A 19,128-nucleotide genomic window follows, 5' to 3' on the forward strand; every position below is an offset into this window, starting at 1 on the left:
TGGTTCGAATCCCGATTAACGGAGCGAGCTTAAAAAAAAAGATAAAAACGAAAAACCCGAACGAACGAGCAAATGAGATTATACGACTGCGACCTATCTAATGTTTACTATGACCTGGGCGCCTGTCTGCTATGACCCCAGCTGAGGTCACAGATTGCACGTGAACATTCAAACTATTAGCCAATCAGCGCTCGATTCTCTCATGAACACCGTAATTCAAGATGGCAGCCTCCAGGGATGATGTACGATTTTCAATTTTTTAACTGCTTTTTGCTTGATTTCTGTGAGAAAAACTACTTTTTCGTTGCCCGCGTTCGCTGGAATTTAACTTCAGTTATCATTAATTTCATTCTAGGGTAAAGAATTGGGGATCGTTTCCAAATTATGGCCAATATCGAGCGCTCAATGCGAATCTGTTTCGGTAAGCAGTGTAAATTGAGTTTGACATTGAATTGACATTTTGTTGATTTTGCATGTTTTTTGTAGCGAAACTTTGTTGTGACTTTAGTCTGATAGTTGTAGATCATCGTTTATGATAACAATGGGTACTTTTTCAGTTATCAAATTGTGATTGCAATAATTTTGATAATTTTTGAGTATCTTTTTCGGCCTAAAAAATTTAAAAAAAAAATCTTTAGACCAGGCTAGGCTAACCAGGCCCAGTTAGTCTCGAGTAGCTGAATTTAGATTAGAAGAGGCCTATGTTATAGATTAATTGATTGATTGAAGCTTGCAGCCTTACACTTAGACACTGCCGGCTGGTGATAATCTCAAGTTGATTTGTTTTGGGACTTGCAGACTTAGTATTATGAAAGGTCATTCTTAAAGTACGTACACATTGATCGAGAGAGTTCGAAATCGGCCAAAATTTAATGTTGAAAATCAATGTGAATCTGGATACAAGAAAAATGCATTCTGGTAACTGAATATCCCAGGACAAAATTGTACCTTTTTGTACGAAGATTGCACAATTTTGTCCTTATTTGACTTTTTTTGTCGAAAAAAAAACTGCCCTTTAGATAATGAAATCGACAACTTAAATTTGGAGGGTCTTAACAGAAGTCTTTGTAAGATATCGCTTTGTAGACCTGTACAGGGAAGTATTTCAGGTATAATATCTTGTGTACTTTACTTTATGAACCGGTCTAGATCTAGCTAATAACAACAGTGCATGATTGAATCAATAGCGTTTACAGCAAAAATGATTTTTCAAAATATATTTATCTATTGAATTTTATTTTTATTGGCTCCATCAACAATACATAACATTTTGTAGGCAGAAGATCCTGTGAGTATTCATAATATTATATATATATATATATATATATTTAAAATTATTAATATATATATGTTATTATAATTATTATTTTTGCGAGCGTGTTTTTGGAATGTCGCCCCATCCCTCTTCTTTTTCTTATCGTCGTAGATTTAGAATTTCAAAATTTTCTGCCAATAAACAGTGTCGTTGTGGTCGCCGTGGCAATGTCGTTATTGTTGTACATGCTTTAGAATTAATAAACGGTGTTTTTTTTATACTGGAGTATGTATTGATCGCCTGAAGAGCATGCTTTTAGATGATTTGTTCTGTTTTATTGACATTCTCTGCACAATTTTGCCTAGAATTGAAATTTAGTAATTTCCTCCCAAGTTTCACTAGCACACTAGAAATTGAGGAGCGCTTTAGTTTTTTTTTAATTGAAAATGCTGAATGTATGAATTTTTCGGTGTGTTGCTGTTGCTGTTTTTTTAATGTCAATCACGTTTTTATAATTGTCTGTAGTTGTTTTAAGCTTCACGTGTTTTCAAGGATGTTTTGCTGCTTGCTACAAGAGCTACTGCGTTTTTAAGGAGCTTTTATTTCTGTGCTACGTAGCTATCTCAAGAGTCCATTGTTAAATTCGTTTAGTCTTCTAAAGATTTTTTTAACCGTTTTTAGAGAGAAATTATGCGTTATTTCTAGTAGAAAATATACATGTTTTTGAAACGGTTATTTTATGGTAAAAGAAATTATTTAAAGAATTATCTTCAATAACCGGGAATTTCGGATCGAGGCTTGATTCGCTTGGCATTTGTAGCTTTTTATGGAACGGAGTTTAGTGTCTATTGCATGTTTCACATTGATTAATCCTTTCAGTGCGTCTACACCGCAGTGCAGTGTATAAATCAGTGATGGATTTTGCTAGTACACCGCATTGCGGTGTATTGACTTAATAAGTAATTACTTATTATCTCTCTTGAAAGATGGCAGCACCTGTCAAACATAGTGAAATATTAATAACTAACGATACACCGCGCCGCGGTGTAGATGCACTATAGTGGTATTCCCGTTATTCAACACACTAGGGTGGAATTTTCCAGAATTTTCAAATTATCTTCAGCACTATAGGGTATTAATTAGCCAGCACTGAAAGGGTTAAGATATATTTAACATTATTTAACAAAAAAGGGAACTTTGGTCCTCAAAGACCTTTATGGTCACACGACCTAATTTTAACAGTAAAGTTTTCTTTATTTTTTTTTCTTAATGTTAAAAAAACACTTACAAATAAATACTTCACCTTAAAACGGGTCTGAAGATTTGTCTAAACATTTATGTACACTTAATATATAGACTGCACATGTGTGACTGATTTGTCAAGTATTCTCAAATAAGATTAGATTATAATTGATATTTTAAATTCATTAAGATAAGAACTGTTTAAGGGTGTTTGAAACTGTTGGTTTAATTGTGCGTTAAATCGAAAGAATGTTTAGTTGTATTTGAAGTAATAGTATTTCTGTATACTGCTCCAGGAACCTTTATATCTATCGGTCTATTCAATATTTTATTGTACAGGTGTGAATCAAATATTGTGTGTAGATGATCTAGTTTTTTTTGTCATTGATAGAGTAATTATATGAGTGACTGTTATAGCCCTGTGGTATGTATGTATGTATGTATGTTTGGCGACACTGTTCTCGGAGAAACTGAAACTAATTTTCCAATATAGTTTCAATGATCGATATTATAGAATCTTCGCTATCCTCTTCGGTTCGGGGTCCAGTTTCTCAAGAAAAATGTTAATTCTCAAAATCAATTTCATTATTTTTTTTGGTAAAAAAAAAACAGGGTTCTTACCAGTTTTGAAAAAGGGGAATTTTTTGAGGGTCCGGCAAAGGTATGGAAAATCAGATGAAATTTTCCATCTGAACTTTAGACTATAGGAATTGTCTTACTGAGAATTTTGATAACATTAAGACAGTTGTCACTTACCAGATAATACATATTCATAGCCACTAAATCTAGATATCTTTATGAATATAATTATGAAAAAATTGTCAATGGTATTGTAAATAGGCGTTTATTTACTTTGGAACAGCCTGTAGGCCTATAGCCCGTTCTGAGTTGACTTGTAACTTAAGGATGGAAGGTTCGTAATGGGGTATGGTCAAGGTATGGAAAACGAAATTGGCCAACCCGTAAGAACCTTAGGATAAATATGTATATACCGATAATTGAAATGAAACTGGATCCTGACTCTGTAATGAAAACTGTTTAACTTAAATCGTGATTCATTTTCCTTAGATGATTTTACTACTCACAATAGATAAATGTATATAAGCAGCCTGGGCTCAGTTCCATTTCTTCGGTTAAATGTTTTCATTTGCTTTAAGTAAAACCATTAACTGACAACTGTTGAACTGGGTCCTATATTCTATATTTTAGGTAAATTAATTTAATCCAGTTAGAAATATTTTGAATAAGTTGATTTAAAAAGTTTTCCTAACCGTGGTATCTTAATATCAAGATAATCTACAGTGGAGCCTTCTTACGACGAACTTCAGGAGACCTGAAAATCTATAACCAATAGTTCTATATTCAGGGGAATCTCGTTACAATAAATATCAAGGGACTGATAGTTCAATCGATATCAAATGAGTGAAAGTTTCGCTATATCGAGTATGAAATTATTTAAATTGTGTGTTTAATTTAATGTTTTTTATCTTTTAGAAAAATGTCTCATTTATCAAACGAGCTGATACTGATAAACTACGCGAGATTTTCAATAAGGTAAAATTTCATCATTGATCAAACAATGAACTTATTCCGCTCTATTCCTGTATCAAGAGTTCTAACAGGTCAGGGGGTAATTCACGGGAATTCTGCATTTATTTTTCCCTGCATGAAAATCAGAGAACTCCTTGAAAATCAGGAATAAGTTTGGAGAATTTGGATATTTCAGTGACTTGTTGTTTTTGCTGGTGACGAGTGGCGCAAGAAACCCTTTGAGAAAGAAACAGCCCTCACTGTCAGAGGATATGTTATAATCAGGAAATTCTGGCTTCCCTGGGGCCGGTTCCATAGTTGAGACTTAAGTCCAAAAGTGGTCTTAAATCTTAAGACTGGTCTTAAGTTGTTAGATTAGCTACAGAACTAAGTTGGTCTTAAGTTGTTAGATTGGCTATAGAACTAACTTGGTCTTAGACTGATCTTAAGTCTAAGCCATGACTATGCAACGAGCCCCTGATCTGTTAGAATCCTGTAACGGTATGAATCAGTCACTGTTTAATGATGTTATTATTATTTGTAGTATGCTAGCATATTCGAAGATGGTCAACATTACATGAGTTACGATGATTTCGTTCGACAATTCCTCGGTTTAATCCCCGATCACGATTACAACGAGAAAACTATCGTTATTCTCGGAAATGTCATCGACACGTCGAAAGATGGGTAAGAGTCTGTCGATAACAATAACTACGCGCGCAGGATTGAGAACGGTGATATCGGTTTCCCACCAGAGGGCGTTAAACGTCTTACATTGTCAAAATCAGTTCATTTTCTATCAACTTTGAACTGAATATTTACGTCCCCCTCTTAATTCATATAACCGGCCAAACATACATTAAATTAGTTTTCTACTCAGTGGTTGGTATCGGTTTTATTGAAATAGAAGTTCATTTGATTTATCTGTAATATAGAATGAATTGATCACGGATTGATACCTGGTAGATCCTCACTTGCCACAAGAGGAATCCTCTATTGCCACAGTAGCATCTGACGTCTGATGATTGCTGATTTTGTCGGTTATTTTTGAATTTTTAGGATGATCTCGTTTCAAGAGTTTCAGGCATTCGAAGCGATTCTCTGCTCCCCCGACGCCATCTATAGTACGGCGTTTCAAATGTTCGATTACAACGGCAATGGCTACGTCAGCTGCGGTAAGTGAGGGAAATCTGATCGTCGTGGTCCACCAGATGGCGTGTGTGTCAATATAACTGTTTTACTTACAACTGAACTGTGTAATGTCAGTGATTAATACAATAGCAATTCGGATTCATTTGCGTGGTTTTTTTTTTTCTCGTTGCGTTTCAGATGAATTTGCGAAGATTTTAAGCCACACTAATTTACACATGCACGTACCGTTTGATTATAACAGCGATTTTATTAAACTTCATTTTGGATCGAAGAAAGACCGCTCGATTGGATACGCTGAATTTACGCAAATATTACACGTAAGTATCGTCCTATTCAAGCTCTCCCTCTTCACCCAGGAGACCCCTCCCCCTTCACCCAGGAGACCCCTCCCCCTTCAGCCAGGAGACCCCTCCCCCTTCAGCCAGGAGACCCCTCCCCCTTCAGCCAGGAGACCCCTCCCTCTTCACCCAGGAGACCCCTCCCCCTTCAGCCAGGAGACCCCTCCCCCTTCACCCAGGAGTTCATTGTAGTTCATTTTCAATTAGAAATGATGAAGCACTGAACACATGTGAAGTGTGGACGATCAGTTTTTTAAAATGAGCTGATAAAATGTCTAATATCTGGTGTCTGTAGTTCATTTTATATTGAAAATGTCTCGGGTGAAGAACTGAACACACGTGAAGTGTGGATAATCAGCTTTTGAAAGTGTGCTGAAAAAAATTTCTTGAATGTCTGGTTTGTTTTGTTTGTTTATTTTTAATCAAAAACGTCTCGGGTGAAATCCTGAACACATGTGAAGGTTGTATTCTAATATCTTAGGGGGTACCTGGTTCAGGCAGCAAATTGCTAGCTGCGAAGCTCAAATAACTATCATTGATTGAAACCCAGTGAATAACTAGTGTCTCTCTATGAATGTTCGTACACATAATTATTATTTAATTGTAGGATTTTCACGAGGAGCACGCGTTGCAAGCGTTTAAGAAGTTTGATCGCAATAAAAGCGGTTACATCGCGGCTATGGACTTCGAGAAGATTATGATTCTATGCAAAAGCCACTTGTTAACGCCGTTCGTCAAAGATAACCTAGTTCTCGTATGTTTTATGTATTATAGAAATAATAACTACTCCTTTTCAGACTGGATTCAAACACCATGGAATTATTTGAAAGTTTGCAATCCAACAGCCAACTGGATCTAGGCCTTGATTCTTAACTCTAGGCCTTAACTCCTTCTAAATGGATTGAAGTTGCTTGAAACTCCTTTAATCTAAGCAAAATTCCTTAAAAACTCCATTCGTAATTAGAAATAGGTGAATAGATATTTCAGAAGTTGTACATTTAGACTACGCCTAAATTGGTAGATTTGGAAGCAGGATGTTTATGTTACCCTATTAGGCAGTTATCAAATTAGAAAATGAGTTTAGTAGTGAGTTGTCAAGGATAGATATCGACTTATAAAACCACCTCATTTCTTCTGCTTCCTTGAAATTTTTTCCTTTAAACCCCCTTGAAAACTGCTTATACTCAGGAAGAAGTGACTCTGAATCAGATTCGGTAGATTGAGATTCAGTTATTGATGTTGAATATCGGTTACTGTTGTCGTTTTAAAACAGGTCGCTGGAGGTGAGAAAGCAAGAAATGTCAGTTACTCATTTTTTGTCGCGTTCATCACTTTATTAAACAACATGGAATTAATCAAGAAAATATTCAAAAGTATCACGAAAGGCAGCACTTCGGCTGAACTGACTAAAGGTACGTACGTCCTCGATATCTCAAATAACACAGTGAAATATCAAGATATTTTGAGTTGATATCTCAGAACATAGTTCATAATTGATACCAGTACCCGGTATCTCAAATGCATATTGAAGCAGTTGATATTTTAAATATGCAGCAAAATTCTGAGTATTTGATATTGATATCTCATTTATTGATATCTCAAATATGTAATTAACTATCTATAGTAATTGATATTGATATCTCACTCAATGATTTGTATTTTGTAGAGGAATTTTTACACGAAGCGCAGAAATTCACTCAAATTACACCATTAGAGATTGATATACTCTTCCATTTAGCAGACGTCATCCATCAAACTGGGTATGTATTGATATGTATACTCATAAACACTGTTAACAAAACACATTCCTCTGTTAATATAATGAACTGCCTAGAGAATTGAGGTAGTTGAATAACCGCAAAAGCATTAACGCGATAAATCTCATTTTCAAATCAGTAAATGAATTATTGTACTTGACAAGTACAATAACACAAAGTACAGCAACATGTAGTAAGATGTAAACTATGTACCTGATGAGGGGGAATGTTCCTGAATTCATTTACTTGAATTTGAAAATGAGATTTATTGTGTCAGCACTTTTATGGTTATTCAGCTACCTCAATATTTCAAAATATGAAGTAGAAATAGTTTTTTTAAATGTGTTTGAAATGAATGCTGACATTTTCAGAGAGAGAGATAATTCCGCTCGACGGTAAGACGTATAAACACACCATACACACACATAGAGTTAAATACTATCTAAAACTAACTTTCAGAATCAGTGGTAAATCTTTCACTGTGCTTCCATCATCCTTCGGGTAACTGTGTATAACTATCACTGCATGGATCAATTAGTTCGTATAGAGATTTAATTGATTGATATATTGATCGATTGATTAGTTTGTATAGAGATTTGATTGATTGATTGATCTTTGATAGAGATTATTAGCTGTAATGATTGGACCTGACGTTATATCTACCCCTAGGGATAACTTTGATACCCACTCTATAAAACTGGGCTCAGATTTAAGATTTACCCCTAGGGATAATTTTGATACCCAGTCTATAAAACCTGGTCCAGTTTTAAGATTTACCCCTAGGGATAACTTTGATACCCAGTTTATAAAACTGGGCTCAGATTTAGGATTTACCCCTAGGGATAACTATGTTAGCCAGTCTAAAAAACCATGTATAATTACTGTACCACTTTCTAATGGATTTGTATGAATTTGATTGAATTATGTATTTATTATAAATAGTGATTTGATTACGATTGATTTATTGCTTTAGTACCAAATTAATGTCTAACGGATTCGTTAAGATAGATACATCATCACTGGGCTCAATTCCTACTTACTATCCCTATTGCTCAGTGTCATATATATTATGCTTAACTCTGCTTTATTCTGCCTCGTGATGAATTGGGTTCAAGTAAATAAACTGAGTTCTTTATTTCGAGTGAGAAATGATTAAAGTAAGCAGTGTAGAATTAGACAAGGCTAACACTCATTACGACGGAACAGATATTTAAATCACAACCCCCCCCCCCCCAATTCCTTAACCCTTTTGCTGCGTATGATGGGCTGGGTTTGTCATAAATTGATATTTGATGTGCGTAGTTCAACTTGTCAATATAGTGCAGTAGTTAACACACATCATTATAACTCCATGTACGCATACCAGACAACTTAATAGTTCTGATTTTTCCTCAAAGATGGCGAAACTTTTGCCGAATGAATCGGGTGGCTGGCAGCACCACGTGATTGGCTCATTGCATGTGCTATGCTGTCCATTTTGAAGGTGGTCGGGAATTTGTTTAATGATTTAATGATATTTCTAGCTATTTCCTCAAGGAAACATCAGATAACATCCCGATAAATAAGGCCCGATCTAAAATAGATAGTTTTATCAGTGGCTTTGATTTTTTGACGTGGGGACCCCTAAACACCTCAATTCAACCATGTTCGCAGCGAAAGGTTTAAAACCCTTTCTAATCCTACATATCTCCCTCTCTATCCTCTTATCTGGTGTCCTATATTTATACATGATTGAATACAACTTGCACTATTCTCGTAGATAGATTTTATTAACATTCAGAGATAAGTCGCTTGTTTAAGTTAAGTCGAGTTATAAAGTCATCGTAGTTCGGACAATGATTAATATTGATGACTTACACTTAGTAAATCGAATTGGAAATACAAATTAGGACTCAAAAATAAAGAGATGACTTCAGTAAAGGGACGACTTATCAGCTGATGACTTATTTCTGTTGTGGAGTAAGATATTCATAAATGTTGATTATTGTCTCAATTATTATTTCGTTTTATTTCAACAGGAGAGTAACTTATGGTGATTTAGAGATCATTTCACCGTTAGAGGAGGTACAGATGCCATATAGACTTCAGGCTAAAGCTATACAGGTATAAAATAGAGCTCAGCGTCGCGAGCCCTTTGCGATTGTGCTTCTCCGCAAGAGTAATTACCTATTTTATCGATTGCCATGTTTGAAAGTTTTCTCCGTCCCTGTGACGGCAGAAATCTCGTACTAAGAAGAATGTTCCATCTGTAATTATCTTGCAATCGCTGTTTATAAAAGTTTCTGCAGAAATCTAGGAATATTCTGTCTTCCGAAGAGAGCAATCAAAAAGGGCTTGAATTCATGAACGTATAAAGGTTACTAATTTTGTCGCTAATATTTTGTTATAAAGGATGCTTTAGAAGATGTTCACGCAGGACAGGGTAGAAGTGCTTTTATGGCTACACTTGAAAGCGCATACAGATTTGCACTCGGTGCTTTGGCCGGAGGTGAGTCTCTTTACTACAAAATCTTCAGAAAGTCTGTTCGTTATAATCAATAGTTCTATATGCAGCGGAACCTCGTTACAACGATGTTCAAAAGACCAGAAGATCTGTTCATTATAACCCATAGTGTTATATACAGTGGAACCTCGTTACAGCGAACATCAGGACACCAGAAGATCTGTTCGTTATAACCCATAGTTCTATATACAGTGGAACCTCGTTACAACGAACTTCAGGGCACCAGAAAATCTGTTTGTTATAACTGATAGTTCTATATACAGTGGAACCTCGTTACAACGAACTTCAGGAGAACAGAAAATCTGTTCGTTATAACCGATAGTTCTATATACAGCGGAACCTCGTTACAACGAACTTCAGGAGAACAGAAAATCTGTTCGTTATAACCGATAGTTCTATATACAGCGGAACTTCGTTACAACGAACTTCAGGAGAACAGAAAATCTGTTCGTTATAACCGATAGTTCTATATACAGCAGAACCTCGTTACAACGAACTTCACGGGACCAAAAAATCTGCTCGTTATAACCGATAGTTCTATATACAGCGGAACCTCGTTACAACGAACTTCAGGAAACCAGAAAATCTGTTCGTTATAACCGATAGTTCTATATACAGTGGAACCTCGTTACAACGAACTTCAGGAAACCAGAAAATCTGTTCGTTATAACCGATAGTTCTATATACAGCGGAACTTCGTTACAACAAACTTCAGGAGAACAGAAAATCTGTTCGTTATAACTGATTGTTCTATATACAGTGGAACCTCGTTACAACAAACTTCAGGAGAACAGAAAATCTGTTCGTTATAACTGATAGTTCTATATACAGTGGAACCTCGTTACAACGAACTTCAGGAGAACAGAAAATCTGTTCGTTATAACTGATAGTTCTATATACAGTGGAACCTCGTTACAACGAACTTCAGGGCACCAGAAAATCTGTTAGTTATAACTGATAGTTCTATATACAGCGGAACTTCGTTACAACAAACTTCAGGAGAACAGAAAATCTGTTCGTTATAACTGATAGTTCTATATACAGTGGAACCTCGTTACAACGAACTTCAGGAGAACAGAAAATCTGTTCGTTATAACTGATAGTTCTATATACAGTGGAACCTCGTTACAACGAACTTCAGGGCACCAGAAGATCTTTTCATTATAACCGATAGTTCTATATACAGTGGAACCTCATTACAACAAACTTCAGGGCACCAGAAGATCTTTTCATTATAACCGATAGTTCTATATACAGTGGAACCTCATTACAACAAACTTCAGGGCACCAGAAGATCTTTTCATTATAACCGATAGTTCTATATACAGTGGAACCTCGTTACAACGAACTTCAGGAAACCAGAAAATCTGCTCGTTATAACCGATAGTTCTATATACAGCGGAACCTCGTTACAACGAACTTCAGGAAACCAGAAAATCTGTTCGTTATAACCGATAGTTCTATATACAGTGGAACCTCATTACAACAAACTTCAGGGCACCAGAAGATCTTTTCATTATAACCGATAGTTCTATATACAGTGGAACCTCATTACAACGAACTTCAGGAAACCAGAAAATCTGTTCGTTATAACCGATAGTTCTATATACAGCGGAACTTCGTTACAACAAACTTCAGGAGAACAGAAAATCTGTTCGTTATAACTGATTGTTCTATATACAGTGGAACCTGGTTACAACAAACTTCAGGAGAACAGAAAATCTGTTCGTTATAACTGATAGTTCTATATACAGTGGAACCTCGTTACAACGAACTTCAGGAGAACAGAAAATCTGTTCGTTATAACTGATAGTTCTATATACAGTGGAACCTCGTTACAACGAACTTCAGGGCACCAGAAAATCTGTTAGTTATAACTGATAGTTCTATATACAGCGGAACTTCGTTACAACAAACTTCAGGAGAACAGAAAATCTGTTTGTTATAACTGATAGTTCTATATACAGTGGAACCTCGTTACAACGAACTTCAGGAGAACAGAAAATCTGTTCGTTATAACTGATAGTTCTATATACAGTGGAACCTCGTTACAACGAACTTCAGGGCACCAGAAAATCTGTTCGTTATAACCGATAGTTCTATATACAGTGGAACCTCATTACAACAAACTTCAGGGCACCAGAAGATCTTTTCATTATAACCGATAGTTCTATATACAGTGGAACCTCATTACAACAAACTTCAGGGCACCAGAAGATCTTTTCATTATAACCGATAGTTCTATATACAGTGGAACCTCGTTACAACAAACTTCAGGAGAACAGAAAATCTGTTCGTTATAACTGATAGTTCTATATACAGTGGAACCTCGTTACAACGAACTTCAGGAGAACAGAAAATCTGTTCGTTATAACTGATAGTTCTATATACAGTGGAACCTCGTTACAACGAACTTCAGGGCACCAGAAAATCTGTTAGTTATAACTGATAGTTCTATATACAGCGGAACTTAGTTACAACAAACTTCAGGAGAACAGAAAATCTGTTTGTTATAACTGATAGTTCTATATACAGTGGAACCTCGTTACAACGAACTTCAGGAGAACAGAAAATCTGTTCGTTATAACCGATAGTTCTATATACAGTGGAACCTCATTACAACAAACTTCAGGGCACCAGAAGATCTTTTCATTATAACCGATAGTTCTATATACAGTGGAACCTTGTTAAAACAAACTTCAGGATCCAGTTCCACAGTTGTGAATTAGAGTTAACTTAGAGTCAAATCTTAACTCACAGCTGTGGAACTCGGCCCAGGGGACCAAAAGAGAACCACCCAGAGTCAATAGACTAATGATGTATCTTTCTATTATTTCAGCCACCGGTGCTACCGCTGTTTATCCGATCGATCTTGTTAAAACGCGAATGCAGAATCAAAGAACGTCTCGTTCGTTCGTCGGTGAATTAATGTATAAAAACAGTTTCGATTGTTTTAAGAAGGTCATACGTTACGAGGGCGTGTTCGGATTATATCGCGGTTTACCTCCGCAGCTCGTCGGAGTCGCTCCGGAGAAAGCTATTAAACTGACTGTAAGTTCTTCGATCTCATCCAGAGTCTCTAATCCAGGGGCCGGTTGCATAGTCAAGGCTTAGATTTAAGACCAGTCTAAAACCAACTTAGTTCTATAGCAAATCTAACAATTTAAGATTGGTCTTAAGATTTAAGACCACTTTTGGACTTAAGTCACGACTGTGCAACTGGCCCCAGGCTCTAATCGATTTTATTTAGATGTTTCATAATTAACGAGCAAAACTCACTGTTGATGATTTAACAGTTTATTCCGACAGTTTTGAGTGTAAAACTACATCCTCAAAGAAAAGAAAATGAACCGTCAAAATAAACTGTTAAATTATCAACTATAGGTTTTGATGATTAACTCTGAAATATTGAGATTAACCTCAGTCTCTCCAACAGTCGAGATGTTTCATGTTTTCTAGGTGAATGACTTTTTGAGGGATCACCTCTCCAACAAGGACGGTACGATACCTCTGTGGGCTGAATGCCTGTCTGGAGGATGTGTAAGTTTGCTCATAAAACTCTTTACATCGACCGGACCTGGGCCCGGCTTCAGAAAAAGGTTTAACTCTTAAATCGATTTAATTTCTTCATTAATTCAGTTTATCTTAAATCGATTTAGGCCTTAATCCTTTTTGTGAAACTGGGCCCTGGTTTCACAGTGTCAATGTTTTGAGTTGAATTTTAATGGTGGTTCATGTTGTTTAAAGAATGGAAGAGAGTTAAAATGATATATTTATTTTTCAGGCTGGTGGTTCTCAGGTGATGTTCACCAATCCTCTAGAAATAGTTAAGATACGTTTACAAGTGGCTGGTGAGATAGCTAACGCGCCGAGGGTCAGCGCTATACAAGTCGTCAAAGATCTAGGATTTTTTGGATTGTACAAGGTAAACATTGAAATTTTAGATTTTATCCAATTTTGTTTGGGCAGAGTTTCTTAGACCAAGTCTATAAAACTAAGCCCTGGGGCCAGTTGTACCGTCGTGACTTAAATCCAAAAGTGGTCTTAAATCTTAAGACTGGTCTTAAGTTGTCAGATAGGCTATAGAACTAAGTTGGTCTTAGACTGATCTTTAGTCTAAGCCATGACTATTCAATCGGCCCCAGGGCTGTAATGATCTGTTGGTGAACTCAAATTCTTATCCAGTTCGAATATTTACAAGTTGAGAAATTTATAGTTGAGAAAATATTTCTGAGCTTGAAATAAGGATGATCGTCCCTCTTATTTCGTGGTGTCCGTTACAACCCGACCAGTCACACCGGCGAGAGATGAAACGGATGAATCAGTGGAATAAACAGCGATGAATGTATGATATTTTCAGGGTGCTAGAGCGTGTTTTCTGAGAGATATCCCGTTTTCTGCTATATATTTCCCGGCTTACGCTCACAGTAAAAAACTACTAGCTGATGATAATGGTAACAACAGTCCTCTATCTCTACTCGTGGCTGGTGCTATGGCTGGTAAGTTCCGACAATTTATTTCCTCCACTAAAATGCTGCCCTTCAGATTCGATGTTCTTTTCTTATCAGTGCGAATGTGAGATTTCTAATACAGTATAAACATTGCCTCACAGAGTTGGCCGTATCTGAGATAGGGTTTAAGGCAGACCTTACTACAACTACTATTTGAGGGTAGTTTCTACTGAAAATCTCCCAGAAATATCGAAATATTTTCAAAATAGAATAATTTCTAGTTTATTTTCGAGTAAACCACTATTTTGACGATGTCAAATTACTCATATTTTTTGTGGAAACTTGTATAATTATAGAAATATCTCAGGTATTCTAGTCTGGGTGAGGTTTACTATATGATGACGGTGTCAATATTTTCACACACAGTGTCAATGTCGATGTTATATATTCGTAGGTGTTCCTGCCGCGTCTCTGTCGACACCTGCGGACGTTATTAAAACTCGACTACAGGTGTCAGCACGAGCTGGACAAACGACGTACAGCGGCGTCCTAGATTGCGCTCGTAAAATCCTACGCGAAGAAGGACAGAAAGCGTTCTGGAAAGGATCCGTCGGTTTGTATTAGACGCAAACTATATTCAGGGTGGAGCCACTGACCTGGAAATTTGGGGAATTTCCGGAATCAGAAAAATCAAGAAAAAAGTCGGGGAAAACTCGGGTATTTGACAAATTTTTCCAAAAAAAAACCTGGAAAACTCAGGGAATTACGATTGTTATTTAGACCACATGTTTCTAAATGAGTCAATGAAAAATGAATGAATTGTAACATTTTAAACCGAGAAATTCCTCAGATTCATTCGTGGAATTTTGTGTGATCTTATCGATAACTCCGGGAATTTGTAAATGAGCGGAAGGTGGCGCCATCCTGGAATTTCATGTCACGTTTTTCCGATTTAACTTTTCACGTAATTGATTTTGTTTTTGTAGCTCGTGTATTTCGATCATCTCCACAGTTCGGTGTTACGTTACTGACGTACGAGTTGTTACAACGATTTATTAATATCGATTTCGGAGGAAGGTAAGTTCTCAAACCAGTATTATCAAAATACTTTCAGTTTTTAGTTTCTAATTGATACCCGAAAATGCTGGAGATAATTTGGAAATTTTTAAGAATTCCACCCTAGTGTATTGAATAACGGGAATACGCAGCGCGGTGTATTGTTAGTTTCTAATATCTCACTTTGTTTGACAAGTATTGCCATCTTTCAATAGAGATAAATAGGCCTACTAATTACATCAATAAACCGCAGTGCGGTGTACTAGCAAAATCTATCACTGATTTATACACCGCACTGCGGTGTAGACGCACTGAAAGGGTTAACTTTAAGGAGCAAAACCCATGGTTGATGATTTAACAGTTTATTCTGACAATTTCTTTGACTAGAAAAAAACTATTTTGCCATCTTTCAATAGAGATAAATACTAATTACATCAATACACTGATGCAGTGTGTCCTAGTCATCGCAAACCGATTTATGACGCTGCACTGCGGTGTAGATGCACTGAAGGGTTAATTAAGTTTTTCACACATACCAGTTATTCAGTTATTCAAATGTTCTATACGGGAATTCAGATAATGCCATTCGACGTTTTTCTGGTTTGACGAAAACAGATCAAAAGAGACTTATATTGTATATAATGTATTTGTAGACGTCCGACTGGTTCTCAAGTGAAACCGTTAGAGGAACAATTACCGAAACATCCCGATCACATCGGAGGATATAAACTCGCTGTCGCTACGTTCAACGGTATCGAATCCAAGTTCGGCGTCTGTCTCCCGAAATTCGCATCTCCCGCCGAGAACGCTTCTTGAATTCGTCACCGCGACGACAATGACTATTATTAATAAAAACATTGTGAGTAGTAGATCTCACCCGGCCCGCCTGCCCGCCCGCGCCCGACCGCTTCACGTAGAGAGCTTACCGACTGTGATTATTGTAGTTACCGTGGTTACCAGTGTATCCGGAGGAACTATACCGCGTATTGTCATCCATCCAGCTACATCAGTAACAACTGTTCGTGTCATCTCAGTAGCAACGCGTTGCGCCCGACGATAACGGTTGTCATTGTTGTCAGCGGTGTGAAACACAATGAAGATCTGTTCAACGATGTTTAGTATGAATGAAAGAGCGAGGCGGCTGAATTCTCCTCCCCGGATTATCAATCACTCCCCCTCCCTCTCCCCTCCCTCTCTCCTCCCTCTCCCCCTCCCTCCCTCACACTGTATGGTGTGAACAGTGTAACTACTGTAGGCAAACATTCAATGCATTCTATTAGAGATATTTAATATGATGTAGATATTCACTAGAATTATGTACAGTATGATATAAGACAACTTTACAATGATAATATAGAGACTCAGAGTTAGACTCTGTGTCCTGATTCACAAGTCAGACTTGGAGAAGACTCTGTGACCAGAGTCTCTTATCTGACTTAACAGTCAGACTCAGAGTTAGACTCTGTGTCCTGATTCACAAGTCAGACTTGGAGAAGACTCTGTGACCAGAGTCTCTTATCTGACTTAACAGTCAGACTCAGAGTTAGACTCTGTGTCCTGATTCACAAGTCAAACTTGGAGAAGACTCTGTGACCAGAGTCTCTTACCTGACTTAAGAGTCAGACTCAGGGTTAGACTCTGTGTCCTGATTCACAAGTCAAACTTGGAGAAGACTCTGTGACCAGAGTCTCTTACCTGACTTAAGAGTCAGACTCAGAGTTAGACTCTGTGTCCTGATTCACAAGTCAGACTTGGAGAAGACTCTGTGACCAGAGTCTCTTACCTGACTTAACAGTCAGACTCAGAGTTAGACTCTGTGTCCTGATTCACAAGTCAGACTTGGAGAAGACTCTATGACCAGAGTCTCTTACCTGACTTAAGAGTCAGACTCAGAGTTAGACTCTGTGTCCTGATTCACAAGTCAAACTTGGAGAAGACTCTGTGACCAGAGGCTCTTACCTGACTTAAGAGTCAGACTCAGAGTTGGACTCTGTGTCCTGATTCACAAGTCAAACTTGGAGAAGACTCTATGACCAGAGTCTCTTACCTGACTTAAGAGTCAGACTCGGAGAAGACCTGACTCAAGAATCAGGTAGATATATTCGGTATAGAACCCCCGCCCTTCTTTACCATCTGTGTGATCCTATTCCCTGCTTAGATTTGTTACATTTATTTATAAAGAATTCTTCGAGTAGAAATGATTGTTTAGTTAGAATTGAATGGATTGAGCTTGATTAGGGGACAGGGGATTGTTCGCATACAAAATTAGAATATTACAGTAGTAATAATATAACACGATAAAATGTATCAGAGTTTAGGGGATTACGGTAATTTGATAATAAGTTTAGGAAGATTTTCTGAATTTCTCGAGTTCCACTCCATATTATTTTCTCTTGTAACCTTCCTAGCTTAACGTGTAAAAGTAGAGACGATCTTTCAAACGAGCTTAAACTGGATTTCAACTTGAACAAACTTATTTTACACATGATTTGGATTACCGGTAAGCAAGTTTGATTGCTGTATCTAACTACAGCAGACTGCGTGTTTCTAGGATTGTCAGGTGCCCTGGACTCAGCTTGCCTTGGAGTCAATTGCCTTGGACTATCATGCGTCCTGACAAAAATCTTTACAACTACCCTACCCCAATTCATGCGATAATGACCCATCGTCGCTCCAACTGCCCCGCAGTTCACTTGCCTGACTGGTACCGCGAGATCCATGGCACCGGCGCAGTCTACTGTTAAAGAATTATTTTGCTACGCAATATTTGAATAAGTAAAGATACCGTAGAAAATTTGTAAATGAAATATTTGAAATTTCTATTGATGATTTTTCTTTTTAATCGACTCAATCATAAAAACTTGTAACATCATCACAGAATATTCTACGCAAAGAGTGAATAGATATTGTTTTGTGTGTGTAGATAATACAGCGGGTAATTTATTAAAGAGTTCTCTCAATGGGAACTCTCTGCTCTCTCTCTCACTCTCTCTGAACTGGGAGTTCACGTGTTTGTGCCAAAAAGAATTAATTGCAAGCAGCTGTGAATTTAGGATCTCCTCTAAAAAACCCTCATGAGACCCAGAGCCTTACTGGGTCCTGGATTATCTCATTTGAGACAAAATTTCCGAATAGTGTATTTTGTCTCAAATTTAATGAAAATTTAGGTGATTGAAGCGCGGTAACCCAGTGCCACCTGGTGGATTTTTGCTGAATCTTCGCTTCCCTCAGTAGCGTTGCCGGTATCCCATTTAACAACTTTAAAGTCAGTCAGTAACCTGTCCGTCATTTAGCCTCACAATCGGATATTTTCACAATCCGAATATAAGAGCTTACCAACGATGATTCATGAAAAACTTTAGAGACCTATCTTAAGATTGGACTTAAGTTACAACTACTGTGGAACTGGGTCGCGTTGTTTTAGTGGAAAATAAGATTATAAATTATTATATCTACTACGTATATTAGAGAGCTCTTTACTAATGAATTACTTAAAAAGAAAATATGTAATAAATAAAAGTTAGGTATAATTAATTAGTACTGTGCTGTTTTAACGATAGTTTAGAGTGTAGAGCCTCTCGTTTATTAAGATTTATTTGTTTTTTGTAGAGATATAAATGTTATTTCAGTGCATTGTCATGACACGCGAAATACTTTGTACAAAATTTTAAATCTGGTTACAAAATAAAATTTATTACTTTACGGATTTTTTCGTGCGTATTTTTAACTTTTTCTAGAAGAGTTTTAGGACAATGGATTCGAACTCTTGACCTCCGACCAGCAAGCGGCGACCAGCGATTTCTACAGATATTGATTCAAACCCTGAATATTTGACAACGAAGCG

General features: G+C 37.0%; 1 protein-coding gene across 3 annotated transcripts; it reads left to right on the top strand.

Moving 5' to 3' along the window:
- Window positions 1-217: 217 nt before the first annotated feature.
- On the top strand, window positions 218-18,955 carry LOC141906746 (electrogenic aspartate/glutamate antiporter SLC25A12, mitochondrial-like). 3 transcript variants are annotated; one of them, XM_074796061.1, is made up of 19 exons: window positions 218-242; window positions 356-421; window positions 3,992-4,051; window positions 4,572-4,714; window positions 5,087-5,202; window positions 5,357-5,496; window positions 6,125-6,271; window positions 6,791-6,929; window positions 7,184-7,277; window positions 7,646-7,669; window positions 9,293-9,377; window positions 9,666-9,762; window positions 12,617-12,828; window positions 13,237-13,317; window positions 13,562-13,702; window positions 14,138-14,276; window positions 14,683-14,841; window positions 15,215-15,305; window positions 15,938-18,955. In XM_074796061.1, exons 1-19 carry the CDS (start codon window positions 222-224, stop codon window positions 16,098-16,100), a joined length of 2,118 nt encoding a protein of 705 aa, XP_074652162.1. In that variant the 5' UTR covers window positions 218-221; the 3' UTR covers window positions 16,101-18,955. The 3 variants fall into 3 exon arrangements, with proteins under 3 accessions (XP_074652162.1, XP_074652163.1, XP_074652164.1); XM_074796062.1 differs by lacking the exon at window positions 7,646-7,669; XM_074796063.1 differs by lacking the exons at window positions 218-242; window positions 356-421 and adding an exon at window positions 3,327-3,410.
- The last annotated feature ends 173 nt before the right edge of the window (window positions 18,956-19,128 follow it).

Source organism: Tubulanus polymorphus, chromosome 6 (assembly GCF_964204645.1).
Source record: "Tubulanus polymorphus chromosome 6, tnTubPoly1.2, whole genome shotgun sequence".
In the NCBI taxonomy this organism is placed as follows: Eukaryota; Metazoa; Nemertea; class Palaeonemertea; order Tubulaniformes; family Tubulanidae; genus Tubulanus; species Tubulanus polymorphus.